Consider the following 15,597-nt stretch of genomic DNA (forward strand, 5'->3'; position numbering starts at 1 on the left):
GGAGAGGATGACCCGGGGGTGCGCAGGGGGGATATCCCTTATTTTCCCTTATTTTTTGGAAAATATCCCATATTTTCAAATCCCAATGTTGACAGGTATGGTTCTCTGGTCCAGAGCGCATGACTGGCTGGTCCTCCATAGTTCTCCGGTCCAGAGCGCATGACTGGCTGCCGCAACTTGTGGGCAGGGCCGGCAGACTGCTTGGGGTTTTCCGTAAAATGTCATAAGATTAGAGAAGCAATATTTCCTCATAGCCAAACGATACTGCGGCGGTACTCCTCGTCTTCGGATAGTCCACCATTTTATATTGCTGTTAAGGAATACAAATATACTTTTTATATTGGTATTTTTTTTGGGCGTGGGATAAGACTACTCTCCATTATGATGGAAATTGAGATGCCTAAAATGCATCCTAGTCAACAGGTATGTATATTGTTATTGTCTAGGACCTATTATTATTCACCGCAAAGCATATGCCAAGAATACTGTCGGCCTGTGTGATGCTATGGTTCAAAGTCTTAATCAGGCACTATCACGATTTAATTGCCCCGACTACTGACATTTAATTAGTTAAAACTTTTCTTGTTACTCATACTGACAGTCACACACTCATGTGAATACCTGTCATGTTCACGTCCTGATACAAATGTTTGTTTTCACAGCAACCTTCTCCCCCTTGACATAGACGATAGTCTTATTTAGGCTACTATTGAACATTCACTCGTAAATATTGCTACTTGTTAAGTATCACGATGCTATGTTTCCCACTAGTCACTAGTGTTTTTGACAGACGCCTTCCGATCCGAATGTACAATGTCCGAGCCGGAGAGCTCTAAGAAAATTCTGCTAAGTCATTGAAGTCTCACTGGTTCATTCAACTCAAACCTGTGTGGGCGACATATTAAACATAAATATCAGGTTCATTTTAAGGTCCGTGTGCAGGTTAAGATAAGTAGGAAATAATATGGCAATTTGAAGAGAATGAAACTTCACCCATTACAACATTAATTAAATATTATTGTAATTTAGAGTTTTGGCCGTCAAAGTCCCCCTCTGCGCCCAGGGAGCCCCATAGCGTGTGATCATACCTTTGCTCCTTGCTTCTTGCCCAATCGAAGGCCACAGCAGTGTGGAATTGAATCCTTAAGTCTTTACTATGAACATGACATACATAGGTTAGGTTAGGAGGCTATATTTAGAATTAAAAGATGTGTGTGAACACACATTCATTGTTACAATAACCCAAGTGATTTAGCCGACCAAGAGTTGTACTAGATTCATGTTGTCTAATGGTGATTATATAAAAGCTCTTCCTTCTTCTGGTTAATATACAAAGCAAAGCCTTTAGAGTTGGTCAGTTGTTTGGCCTTTCTCTGCTTTACTTTTTTCTGAAATGTTGTGTGGAGTGTTTTGAAGTGTTGTGTGGAGTGTTTTGAAGTGTTGGACTGAAGAACTAATCCTACTTAATTGACTTTTAAGTAGGCCTATTGTACTGTACTTACGTTCCCAAGACGTTCTAGGTTTGTACTTCAATGTTTGAACATGCAGGGTAAAAAGCATGGTTTGTTACAGCTGTATTTCATCATTCTTTCTTCGGGGTGGATGTGTGGAAGGGGAGGAGTGTGTCCTGTTAGGCTCCCCCAGAGGCCTTGTCTAGATGTTGATATAAACAGTGGAATTGCAGAAATCCTTTTAGGAATATTTTCACATTTCTACTACACAATCACTTACAGTTCCTGTTATGTCGGACTATGTTTGTCCCAACTTTATAAGTGGTGTCGACTACAGTATTCCCCCAAAACACCAGTAGGCCTATGGTTTTATTCTACTGTTTGAGTTGTTGCACAGACTGAGAAGGAAACTCCAAGCCCACCATGGGCTTATTCAAAGTTTGGTCTGGTTTTTGAACAAAGGGATGTTGTTGAGCATGTAAACGGGGAAGTGTTTTTTATTTACACCTTCTAGCTAATCCAGGAAATTGAAGATGTATTTTTACAAGCCCATTTCCTTATTTTAAGGACAGCCCTCATCTTAGTGACAGACAGAAATGAACACACTACATTAGTTACAACATACTTTAGGCTATCGAGAAAGATTTGTGAACTGTTTACTTTTTTTTCAAGCTTGTATTATGTGGATACATACATATACATCTAATTTTAAGAGTTCACTCTAACCGGATTTAAACTAATAGGTCTTCTGTGTGAATTATAACAATATTATTACATGAAACACGTGTTCTTCATCCAAAACAACTTGGACATAACTATTTACAACTGTTATATCAATCTCTTATAGAGCAGTGCTTGAAAGGGTTCCATAATGGAATATCCATTTTATTTTATTTGATTTAGCCTATTTTATGTTTCATTTAAGTATGAACAAATGTATTGTATAGGTTTCAGTTATACGACTAGGCGATATAAGAATAGAATATAGACCTTTACATAACACACATTATATGTGTAAATGGAAAAGGTATGTGTTTTTCTTTGGGGTATAGCAGGTAATGGTTGGAATCAATGTGTATCTTTATCATAGTACATGCAACTATAGTTATTGATGTGAGAAAGGAACCATATCCTTTAGTGTCACACCTTGAATAAGTATATTTGAAAGGAAACAAAATGCATTTCCTTACTGTTCTAACTGGTAGTAGGGAGTTGTGAGGTGTGACAGTTGGACTCAACATGGTGTTTTTGAAGGAGAAAACATGGCTGACCAGTGACCTCGAGAGTTGTATCCATCTGGCTGTTTGTGTTGAGCTCTTGTCCATTCTGTTGAGCTCTTGTCCATTCTCCCCACAGCCATAATGTATGATTGTGCACTCACTACTCCTAGGTTAATAGAGGGACTATTGTCCTAAACAGCCCTGGTGACGTTAAAGGCTTAAGTGGTCATACTTCTACAGCCTATGCTGATGTAACACATGTGAACATGTTTAGAGGGCTTTCTTCGCAGCAGTGTACCACTGTTGCAGCCAAACAGTAAATTATTAGATTAGATTAGATTAGATTCAATGTTAATTATGTCATCATTATTCATACCTATTGTACCTATTGAGACTAAGCTTGACATCTCTGCAATACTACATCCTCTTTGCTCGTCCTTTTTTAACTTCCTCTCTGCATTTTCTGTTCTGCCCATGTGATCCAACCTCTGAAAGTAGCCCATAGTTTGGCTTTATTACACAGATAAGTAACAAATAGTCACATGCGCAGAGCTTTCCTTGTGACCTAATATGTTGGTTTTATGCAATCTCCCAAGGCCCTTGTGAAACGTTTCCTGAAGGCTTCTGTAAATAAGTTCTGTGTAATGGATGTTAAGAGGCCCACGGGAGAGACTAGCGCAGTTTATCTCTGGACATTCCTGACTTAACAGGCAGCTAATAACAGTCAGCCACTGAGAGAGGTAGATGAGGTAGAAATTGTGTAGTTATAAACATGTGGTATACTGGTGATACTAAAAGCATACTAAACTCACAAAACTAAACAACATTTCTACCAGGTATTCGATTGTTATCTTGTTGTTGTTCTTGTTGTTCTTGTTTCCGAGAAACAATAAAACTGCTGATAGGAAATACTTTACTTGGCATGAAGTTTGACTGGATAGCCAGATAAAACATTGAACAGGCACAAAGTGGAATATCCGGTTCTCCCTCTAGTGGGTTTGGTGACCTTGTGGTGCATTGTGGTATCTTACACCAGAAGTAAAACAAACATTTGATTTTGTGATATAACAAAACACCGATGTGATTAATGATTTATTTCTAATACTTGATTTAATGTGACAGGCTGAGGTAAAACATTCTGTAGCTAAATCAGATGTGTTGTCTCCTCATTTATTTGTCAGAGAGGGATCCGGTCCCTGTGCTTCTTTGTGTGGGGAGAGGCAGAGGCTAAGACGCATGTCTTCTTTGTGGGCAGGGACTCAGCACAGGGGAAATTGAGAACTGCATCTATTATTCATGCTGCTTCTTCCTCATTACATTCACGGTAGAAATGTTGTCAAAGGATAGCCACCCTTAGGGATGGGGTGTGGCACTGAACCACAGCAGCCATGCTACACAACAGGGACACTCTTCTCTGTTCCATGACAAAATCTCTCCTCTCGCTGCAGTGTGTTTTGTGAGTCCGGGTCTCACCTGATGTGTTCTTACAGGACATGGATCTGATCGACATCCTGTGGAGGCAGGACATTGACCTGGGTGCCCGGCGCGAGGTGTTTGACTACAGCCACCGTCAGAAGGAGCACAAGCTGCAGAGGCAGCGGGAGCTGGAGGAGGAAAAGAGGCAGCAGCTGCTAAGGGAGCAGGAGAAGGCCCGGCAGGCCCAGCTACAGCTGGATGAGGAGACGGGCGAGTTTGTGCCCCGCCGAGCAGCACCCAATGGCCAGGCGCAGTCTGCCACCTCGCCCTCTGAGGTCACACAGGTACAAACACAGCCATCAATCATTTTAGGCCCTGGCCACACCCCCTCTTCACAGGGTTGGGTGCAGCTGCTCAATAGCTAGGTAACCACCTCATCCAGTGTAATTAGGGAAACACAGGTGGCTCTGTCGTTTTGCATTGGTGGGTTTAGCTCTTTCGAATCTGCTCTGTATAGGCCTTTGTTTATGCTCTATGCACTCAGCTCAAATTCTTAACTATTGTGTTGAAATGGATACAAAGTGTAATGGAATGGGAAGCATTTATATGAAGATATGAATATCCTTGAATCTTTGCTTTCAGAATGTCAGTTTCACTGAGGATGGGGAAGCATTGTCATTTGATGAATGCATGCAACTGTTGGCAGAGACCTTCCCACTAGTAGAAGCACCGGAGGTAAGAATACAGATACATTATTACATTCAAAATATTATCCCCATCAATTACTTCGTAACCAATGCATTCTGTTGTGTGTAGTGTACCTGTCTGTTACTGTTTTTTAACGGAAAAAAACTCTCATTGCGTTGATATGTAGACTACCTCTGCTTGTCTGGACACCACCGTTGCTCCAGCCACCAACATTGGCCACGTCATGATGCCATCAGAACAGCCGGCTTTGCCCCAGGCCCCCCTACTCACAGCCCCACTGGCCCCACAGAGGACCTCCCCAGATTTGGAGCAGGCCTGGATGGAGCTATTGTCCCTCCCTGAGCTGCAGGTACAATAGGGAGATTCTCCTGCCTCAATGGCACCATGGTCTCTTGTGGTGTAACAAACACCCAAAGAATGCATGGATGGCAGCAGCAGCCAGGCATGAGGACAAACTCACCTTTGTTCTGCCAGTTTGAATGGTGCACACAGAGGCAGATATGTACTGCACTAATGCCACTACGATCAGGTTTCCACATGGTGCAGCCTCACAGCAGTGGGAGGGAGGTCTCAAAGGTGTGAAGCCGCTTGTGTCCTTGGTAGCAACCAAAAAGCTCTCAATGCATAGCAGTGGATGCAGTTTAAGTAGCATTAAGATATAAGTAAACACTAGCCGCACTACTGTACTTCAGATCATAAGTAGCCTGCAGTGTATTTGAGTAAAATCCCACATTCCATCAAATTCTAAAACCTTGTATTTAGATATTCATTGCCAGCATGACTGCATTCACACTTAGCTTACTATGCCAAAAAGGGAATGCTTGAACCACAAATGAAGGTGAAAACATTGAATCAGTGGAAATAGTTATGCATGCTTTGTAAAAACACTGATTAAATATAATATTACATAGAACATGTCTGATGATGAGTGGATTTATGATGCCTCTCAATCTAATTTTTCTAGCAATGCCTGAATATGCAGATGGAGGACACACTGGAGACAACAGCATATCTGCCTACAAACAACCCTAACCCTGAAGTGCAGACTCCAAACTACAGCTTTTACCCAATCCCTACCCACACAGAAGTGGGGCCTAACACAGCTGAGGTCTGTCCACCAGAATTCATCAACGACTTCCAGGGGACCTTCCCCAACGTGGCGCCACCAGACCACCTCGGTCAGATGACTCTGAAAGCCCCAGACCAGAACACCAACTTCACTGCAGACGGGTTTTGTGACATGTTCTACCCGGACATTCTCAATACAAAAGTGAGCAGCGGCCACCAGCCTTGTCTGGGGAAGAGAGGCGGCCCATTGGCTGAGATACCAAACGAGCCTCCCTTTAAACCAATGGACATACGTGGCCCTTCTGGAGATACGTTTGAGAGGAGCAACCCTGAAGTAATAGGAGAATTTCCAGACTCGGATTCAGGAGTGTCTGGTACTACAAGCCCACTTGCTAGCTCCCCTGAGAAGTCTATGTATGAGGATGGCTCTTTTAGCTACAGTGACTCAGACATGGAGGAGATGGACAGCAACCCTGGCAGTGCAGAATCAGATTACTCAGAGATGTTCTCCTTGTCGTTCCAACCTGACGGCATCCAGCCAGCTATCTCTGTTTCGGGCCCGACATCCCAGGAACAGGACAAAAAGCCCAAACACCACAAAACAGAGCCAGACGAGGAGACTGGCCACAACAACCCCCCCTACTCCAAAGACAAGCAGAGAAAACACTCGGAGGTGCGTCTCTCAAGAGACGAACAGCGGGCCAAGGCCCTCAAGATCCCTTTCACCGTGGACATGATCATCAACCTGCCCGTGGACGACTTCAACGAGATGATGTCCAAGCACCAGCTCAACGAAGGCCAGCTAGCCCTGGTACGGGACATCCGCCGCCGGGGCAAGAACAAGGTGGCGGCCCAAAACTGCCGCAAGCGCAAGATGGAGAGCATTGTGGGGCTGGAGTATGACCTGGACTCGCTGAAGGAGGAGAAGGAGCATTTGGTGAGAGAGAAGACGGAGAACAGCTGCAGCCTGCGGCAGATGAAGCAGGACCTCAATGCCCTGTACCTGGAGGTGTTCAGTATGCTGAAGGACGAGGAGGGGAAGCCCTACTCCCCTTCTGAATACTCCCTCCAACAAACCACCGATGGCAGCGTCTTCCTCGTCCCTCGCATTAAAAAGACACTCAAGAGCAACTAGCACTTTTCTGCTTTACTTCTCAGTTACCTCTTTACTGCATTATCATAGTAATAATACTATGCAGAAGATAACTTTGTAGTTGCTTGGCTTTAAGTGGCTTTTAAGTGTAAAACAGCAGAACTATTATATAGTTTTTGCTCACTTTTCTTGAATCTCTACATCATATTTTTGATATTTTAGTTCTTTTGTACTGCTTTCTATTTCCCTCTGAGATTGTTTTATCGATATTGTTTGTAAATACATGTATACATTATTTGCTATTGAGACATGAAAATGTACTGTATATATTATAGTGTGCTAATAATTTTGTTGCAATCACTGTTACTTAAAAGTCTGTTTTATAAACTTTACTCCTTGATTTGCAGCTCCATTTCTTTTGTATCTCTTGTGCTTTATAATAAATAAAACTACTGTATTTATATAGTCAAGATGATCTGTTGCGTACTCTTCTGAAACTTTAAACATTGTAACATTTCAGTTTACCAACAATGAGGCCTATAGTATGAATGCCAGATGGACATATGGTTTTGGGAACAGTGATTATGTAACTATCCATGTGGTTGCCTTTGCGGACCAAACCAAGTATGGGAAACATTATCCTTGGTTAAAAAGGAGATTGCAGGAATTCAAATGCCATTCTCAATGTAATCGACATAGCCATTGGGTTGAGTATTGTTACTCAAATCACTGTGGTTATTTCCTTCAACAGATACAAAGCCCATATACAGTCGACTAAGTGTGGACATTCATGACTCAAATAATATAATGCTGTAGAACTCTTGTACAGTAGGTATGCCCTAAAAACAAAAATGTCTAAGGAAAATGGACGTGATTGCATTTCTTTAGTTATGCAACAGTGGCCACTATTGTTCAGCTACACTCCATGTGAACCATCCATGACGACTTCACAAAGGTCCACTGGACAAACACTTTGGAAAAGCACAGCACTGCACATTGTAGTATTTGCACTTCCATGCACTTTCACACACAAGCATTACCTTTGACCACCACACCTTCCTCCTCTCTCTCAAACAAGACTATGACGCAAACAAAACTACAAAGATATGAGAAAGTACAAACAAGCTAGGTTTATTATTCCATACAGGTAGAATCAAACACTTGATTGTTGAGTCAGTTGTTATGGTTCTGTCCAAGTCAACCTGTATGTCCAGAAAGCTGAATCTACACTTGCACTGTGACCACATGAGCCATGAGTGTACCTGACTGCATCATGAGACAACATGTCAATTATCTGCAGTTGCATATACAAAATAAATCACTCATTCATTTTAGGGGAGATGCCTTTATTCGAGGACACACAAGTCAATTTGGGCATGCATACTTTGTGTTTATTATCTACACAGAATTTTTTCTGTAAAATTTAAATTGGATTTGGGATAGTAGCCTATTGAAGTATTAATTCCTTCTTCAGGGTAAGTGCCTTATGTGGTGGTATCTCAATTTAATTAAATTGTCTGACAATATTTTTGCAGTGAAAAAATGTCAAAGCCTTCCAAACAAGTTACTAGAGATTTACATAAACATGGGAAAAAACTGTAGTGTAAAAAAAAAAACCTGAGATGCCTGTAGTTGAAATCTGAGCAAATGTAGGCCTGTTACAAAAATCCCTGATGGTCATGAAGCAGTTGTGTGATCGCTCAAGCTGATCTTAAATTGTGTATGAGTGAGCCCATTCCCAGACCCAATTCAAACCTCATCGTATTACAGTATGTGCAGCCCTATAAATACTAAAAATACGGAGTCTTACCCATCCAGAACCTTCCTTGTTACCGTGTCATTAGATTTTCAGACGTTATCCTTCTTTTCCAATCTGTAAATCAAGCAAAGTGGTTACCTGTTCAATGTTCTTTATATTAAGTACTGCTTGAGAAATACTCACTTCCCTCATCCCTGAAAGGCATGAAACCTAGTCAGTATTTGCTGGTAAACTGCAGTATCTCTGACTCAACAGGATCTCCAAATGTCCAGGAACTTGCTAGTCTTTCTTCGCTAGCATCAGCTGTTCTTGGAAGGTATACTAGCCTTGACGAAACGATGCTCACTACCAGGCACGAATCTGCAAGCTTTCATCCAAGGGCGTGGCTCTCGATGCTGCCTTCTCTTTTCTCTCACAACATGCTGACTGGTCCACTGTGCTGGGGCTGAAGAGGTCCTGTCTGACAGTCATCTGCAATCTTCCATACTATCCCGCTGAGGCCCAACTGTAGAAGCTGGTAGCTGTGATAATCCTACTAGTGAAAAACTGGCATAGGTGGTGTTTGGGCCTTGCGCTAGGACTATCCAAGACTCCCTTGCCATTCAGTCAGGAAAAATGATCTTTCAAGAAAGTTCCAAGAAAACAAAAATATTCTTCTGGCAAAATTGATTTGCTACACTTGACAAATGACAAATCCAACTCTTCAATCTCTCTCTCTGAGCCAATGATGCACTATACTTCATAGAACTTTTCTACACAACTTTATTTCACTTCTCAAAATATGTTAACAATCTAGAATTCTGTTCACTGAATACAAGTAGCGTGAAACACATGCCCTTAAATCATCTACACTGCTTGTAATTGCTTATTACACTTTGAATGAAATACATACTGAACTTGAAATACAAATCAAAATATACATGATATACTGAAAGGAGCAATCATATTAACTTCAAAAAAATTGACAACTCTCACTCATTGTTGGGCCTGTTGTGTATAAGCCCTTTTGACAGAACCAAGTTCTTGACAGATATAAAGACGACAAAGTCTAATGAGTCTACAGCAAAATGACTTAAGACTATTACAAACTGACTGGAGTAAAAATAAAAAATAAAATAAAAAAGAAGTTATTTTAATTGATTCACAAGTACAAAATACACACGCTTCAGAAGCACAAAAGGAAAATGTGTGGATACATCTACCACAAATGAGGAAGGTACTAGCTACACTCTTTCACATTGTAGCTTCCGTGTACAGTCCTTTTTTAGCATTAGTGCCTCCCGTTAAAGCTGCAGTAACTTTTCTGACTTCTGTGATCCTCTAATGCTTTCAGACGACTGCCTCAACGTAACCTGCAGCTTTCCTGACCACTCCTTTGCTCATCTCCTCTCCTGCTAAGCACTGAAGCCTGTTGAATGGATACAGGATAGAACAAACAGTTATTCTAGACTTGCATGAGCCCACTCTGTACTATATACAATTAGGCATGTGTATTTAAACGGAACTAACACAAACCTTGCAGTATCAATATCGCCGTGAGCCATAGCCACTGCTGCCACTGCTGCCTCCTCCACCACTTGAGCCATAGCCACCTGGGGATGAACAATGATTGGCCAACAGAAAATTATGTCATCACAACACCAGACAGCATACCTCGTCACCCAGCCCTGAAAGAGAACACTCACCTCCATAGGGCCCCCCAGAGTTTCTGCCACCGAAACTGTTCCCCTTCATGGGACCATAGCTGGATTGCTGTCCACCGTAGTTCCCCAAGTCATTATAATTTCCACCTCCTCCTCCTCCACCTCCACCACCACCACTACCACTACCATTACCACCACCAAAATTCCCTAGGGAGATACAAAGATTGGATTTCAGAACAATATGCTATGTCAGGCATCAGAAAATATACTATCTAGATTCTAGAAAATACCATAGTTAACAGGTAAACAAAACAACACAAACAGGGTAGCAGTACCTCCAGCGTTGCCTCCATCATTGTAGTTGTCATGTTGTCTTTCAAACCCTCCACCCTGATTTCCATATCCAGGACTTCCCCCATAACCCCCTCGCCCACCTCCATAACCAGGTCCCCCACCATAACCTCCACCTGGAGAGAAAAGCATATTAAACCATTAACTGTGATAAGGAATTGACATGATTAGAAGAACACAGTCAATTGTTTTACAAGCTTAAGTCCCCCTCCTGAATCCAAACTAATGCTTACTTACCATCTCCCCCATATCCATTGTAGCCATCATCTCTATAACCACCTCTCCCTCCACCATAGCCACCTATAAAACATAAGATTACATAATGTGTTTGAATTTCAATGTGTTTTTCTTGCTGGTTGTGAGTAAAAAGATCATTGTATAGTAAAAAAGTAATAACCTCGTCCAAAGTTGCCACCACCATAATTGCCGCCTCTGCCCATGAAGTTTCCAGATCCTCCTCCTCCACCTTGAGAGAATGCAAAATTAACAATGACGCAACATCCAAATCTTCAAAAAAACACATTTAAGTTTGGTGATGCTTACCCCTCTGATTGGAGGCCTCCATCATTTCTTGTTTCGAGAGTGCTTTCCTGACCTCACAGTTGTGGGTGTTTATGGTGTGGTATTTCTGAGCTAAAATGAAAACAAGGAAAATATTTAGGGTAACTGAAGTTTTTTTTCTTCTGGTGTTTAGATTGAACACATTAAAAGTTTATACAATAACATACCAACGATTTTATCCACAGTGTCATGGTCATCAAACGTGACAAAACAGAATCCCCTCTTTTTTCCTGTTTGGCGTTCTTCCATTATGTCAACACATTCAATCCTCCCATAGGTCTCGAAATGCTCTCTAATATGCATTTCGTCTGTGTCCTCCTTGATGCCCCCAACAAAGATTTTCTTCACTGTCAGGTGGGCACCGGGTCTGGAAGAGTCCTGAGAGAGCAAAAATAATTGAGCACACACCAATCAAACTACAAAAATAGGGGATTGTGAGACTGGGTTGGTTTACTGTACCTCTCTAGACACAGCCCTTTTGGGTTCCACAACACGTCCATCGACTTTGTGTGGGCGGGCAGCCATGGCAGCATCCACCTCCTCCCCACAGTAGTAAGTTACAAAGCCAAACCCCCGGGAACGCTTGCTGTTTGGGTCTCGCATCACCTGCATGAAACCATGAGTATTACACTAGCAGGTTAGATTCATTCTATTGGCAAACAAACATGCATTTTCATTCCATCCACACTCAATACAGAAAAAAACGGGAAAAAACACATACCACACAATCGGTCAGCTTTCCCCATTGCTCGAAGTGGATCCTTAAGCTCTCCTCGGTTGTTTCAAAGCTCAGTCCCCCAATAAACAGCTTCCTGAGCTGTTCAGGCTCCTTAGATTCATGATTCTGTTGAAATAATTTGAAATAAGCATATCACACATTACAATGCAATGATATGAACACCGTAACAGCTAGGCTTAATGGCCTATCCATGCCCTTATCCTCCAAGCGCTGCTATAAATCGTCGCTCCCTGGTCGGGTACAGCATCGCCACGGTGGGAAGACCTGGCTAAGTAATGCTGACAAAACAATGTTAGGAGGGTCTCCCATGCCAACTCTTATTTTACAGCCTCCACAGTTTGTTCAGATGCACATTCTCCAATATAATGGAGAGGTCTGGAAAAAAAAGACCATGCATTGGAGAGGTCTGGAAAAAAAGACCATGCATTCGCCATTTTGGAGCTATTCAACCATAGCTCTAGAATGAACTATGTAAACCTCGACATGGTGTCATTCCTACATTCGTAATAAACACAGTCAGCTAATTTACCAATCAAAAGCTATGTATGCCCATGCAACCCGGCTGAAGTAAAGACTTAGCAGCCCACGCCGGCCAATTAAGTGGAAAGCCAGGCCTCATCTCTGACCAACCCTGCAATGTGCATCATTTATTTTTGACAGCAATCAGTATCACAGACAAACAATGATGCATGCATCAGACGCGAAAAGAAAACGCACGTTGAAACATTTCATCATACTAGTTACTATATCAGCAATAGTAGCATTTTGCATATTGCATTTTGCATATGTCAGCAACATTGCACATTGCAGCTCGCGCAATAGAAGCTATTTTGCCTGACATTGACGCAGCTGAGTTAGCATAAGCTAGCTAGCTAGAAAGCCATGCACTTCCAAAAAATGTTAGGCTAGTAAAGTCAGGCTACTACCCATATTTGCTGAATTCGCTTACATTATGAAAGTCACATTCGCTCAACCTAGACTATGCATGCACCATTTTCAAATACAGACATAAACATTTAAGGCTAACAACATCCATCATTCCTCACCTCCATTTTGCGGCGTGTTCTCTCTGACAGTCACGAGGGAAGAAAGGATACCGCTACACCACGTGACAAGACTAGAACGCAGCCTGCGCGGTTGTTAACTGCGCCTGCGCAGCCTAACCCTAACCCTATCCCTATTAGCAGAAAACCGATTATATTATTATTATTATTATATTATTATTATTACCGATTATATTAATATTATTATATTATTATTTTTCATGTTTATTCATGAGCATAAAGTGTGAGAAGAAGCATTTGAAATTATTATTATGATTATGATTATTATTAGTGTTCCTACTACTACTACCACCTAGTAGTAGGAACAGTATTGTTATTGGTGGTTTACTTCTTATTATTGTTTTCCTGGCTTTAGTCAAATAGCTCCAAAAGTCCCTGACCAAAAATGCTATGAATTTGCATGCCACCACAACTAGAGAGCATCAGTAACGATGGCAGAAAGAATGACCATGATTAGACCATAGGTGGCGCTATACTAACCAAAAGTAAACAATTAACTTCAGAATGCTGGCATTTCCACCCCATTGGATGAAAATGTATGAATCATGGTACATTTCCTCATAGGGAACATATTTGACTCAAGAAGGTCCACACCATGATGGATTTTTCTGTAGGTGCAACATTTGGCCAAACTTATAAAAATGTACTTAAAATCAACTGTAAGTCTGATTGGTCCAACATTGCATATGAACATGTGTGGTGCACATCTCTCTATACAGGGTGTTCAAGGATAAGAGATCCATTCCAAGATGGCAGAGAAAATGATATGAAAACAAAAAGTAATTGGTCCAGATTTTTTTTCATAGATTTTATTATTAGTGTTCCTACTACTACCACATGCATCGTCCACATGCATCTTCCCACTGCTTTCTCCTCTTCCGCTCATTCACTAACCTTGTCATTGCCTCTATGCTGTATATTGATTCTTCAGCTTAACATTATATATTGTTACTCTGGTTCATATCACTTGTTGTTACTCTGGTTCATATCACTTAACATACTCTTCAAATATATTGAAAACATATACCTCCCATGTCTGATTAACAATGCATCTTGGCACTACAATGTGTTACCAAGTTGAAGCATTTCCAGATCTAAAAAAACTGGCCTTCTAGAGGAAATTTGACCATTTTGGCTCAAAGCTAAGGCTAATGCTAATATAGCACTTTAAAACTCATCTCATGACCGCTTTACCTGATTCAGTCAGATGGGGGTGGAATACTATGCTAGGCTTGCAGAATATAGTGTAAGTAGTAGTACATTATAAGTAGTGAAATGCTTGACATAAACTATACAACATGGTCATTAATTGGGGAAGGGTAATCCACAATGCATTTTCGTATTTACGCTTAGTGTATAGTATCATCATAGCATAGTAGCATATGTATATCAGGCCATAATTAAGTGACTGGTACCTTACAGGCCCGTGGTCCTAGGGTACTTCATAAGATCATAGCTTAGTATATCATGAGTTCAACTTGGCCCATATTAGGTGAGTGGTCTACCCCCCTGTCTGTAGGTCTACCCCCTCTCTGTCAATCTACAACCTGTCTGTAGGTCACCCCGTGTTTGTCAATCTCACCCCATTTATGGTTATGGGGACAAATAGATGACAATTTGGGTAACCATCAACATATATTTGACAAACATTTATTTTTGTTCGAGTTTTGCATTGACTAAATTGGCATATTGTATGTGTGAAATCCTGTGTGAAATAGGGAAGCTGTCTGCCATCTACTGGCCACTGAGGGCTCAGGATCATTTAATTACAGTCTGCACACTTGGTTGGTTGCCCTTGAGGTGTTAATAATCATGTAATAATAATATGTGAGATCTTCAAAACCAAATGTCTGTGTTGGTGTGTGTTAGAATGTTGTTTTTCCAAATGTTAGCTGATACAATTCAACCTTTGAATAACTTGAATATGTTCTGTTGTCATCAGCCTTAAAAATACTAAATGCAGAATATTGTTGAAAAACCACACATCACAAGTATAATTTATGAGTGTTTTTGGGGATAATGTACTGTCTGTCATTATACGGTTGCAGTATGCCACAGAAAATACAGCCCCAATTAAAATAGTAATATTTCAGTCATTAAAATGAGATTCATTGCTATAGTTTATAGCTGTAGAGGTATTTGTCTATGTGTTTTTGCTAATTCAATACGGTAATGTACTAAAAACGGGGATGGGTAGAATTTTATTGTACATTTCGAAGTAAAAAAAATATTATAACAAACAAATGTTCAAATGAATATAAGACGTTTCTAAATCAGAATCAACATTTTTTTTAAAGCCAATAACCATAAATGAAATACTGTTATGTGTTTCACCCTTCACTGTGACACTGTCGATTACCGTCTAGAGCACCACCTATGTTTGTTCCAGCACATTTATTTCTTAATTAAACTGATAATGAGATCGAGGCCTGGTAACATTATTTCTGCTTCAGAGCTTGCCCTTAATTAAGGAACAGTGGTAGTTGTCTGGCACTAGGAGTCCTCACTTCTGGGTGTAGGAGTT

General features: G+C 41.1%; 2 protein-coding genes across 2 annotated transcripts; one reads left to right on the forward strand and one right to left on the reverse strand.

The window, feature by feature from the left end:
- The first annotated feature begins 271 nt into the window (after window positions 1-271).
- On the forward strand, window positions 272-7,380 carry nfe2l2a (nfe2 like bZIP transcription factor 2a). The gene is made up of 5 exons (XM_080537169.1): window positions 272-423; window positions 4,162-4,431; window positions 4,730-4,822; window positions 4,962-5,144; window positions 5,760-7,380. Exons 1-5 carry the CDS (start codon window positions 382-384, stop codon window positions 6,996-6,998), a joined length of 1,827 nt encoding a protein of 608 aa, XP_080393295.1. The 5' UTR covers window positions 272-381; the 3' UTR covers window positions 6,999-7,380.
- Window positions 7,381-8,186: 806 nt separating this feature from the next.
- hnrnpa3 (heterogeneous nuclear ribonucleoprotein A3) lies at window positions 8,187-13,077 on the reverse strand. Its single transcript, XM_080535494.1, has 11 exons — window positions 13,056-13,077; window positions 11,992-12,114; window positions 11,730-11,876; window positions 11,438-11,648; window positions 11,253-11,342; window positions 11,107-11,175; window positions 10,947-11,009; window positions 10,694-10,825; window positions 10,401-10,565; window positions 10,231-10,307; window positions 8,187-10,123 (listed from the first exon to the last, which is right to left on the reverse strand). The coding sequence occupies exons 1-10, from the start codon at window positions 13,059-13,061 to the stop codon at window positions 10,240-10,242; spliced, it is 1,074 nt and encodes a 357-aa protein (XP_080391620.1). The 5' UTR covers window positions 13,062-13,077; the 3' UTR covers window positions 8,187-10,123; window positions 10,231-10,239.
- Window positions 13,078-15,597: the final 2,520 nt, after the last annotated feature.

This window comes from Nansenia antarctica (assembly GCF_963989245.1).
Source record: "Nansenia antarctica genome assembly, chromosome: 7".
In the NCBI taxonomy this organism is placed as follows: domain Eukaryota; kingdom Metazoa; phylum Chordata; class Actinopteri; order Argentiniformes; family Microstomatidae; genus Nansenia; species Nansenia antarctica.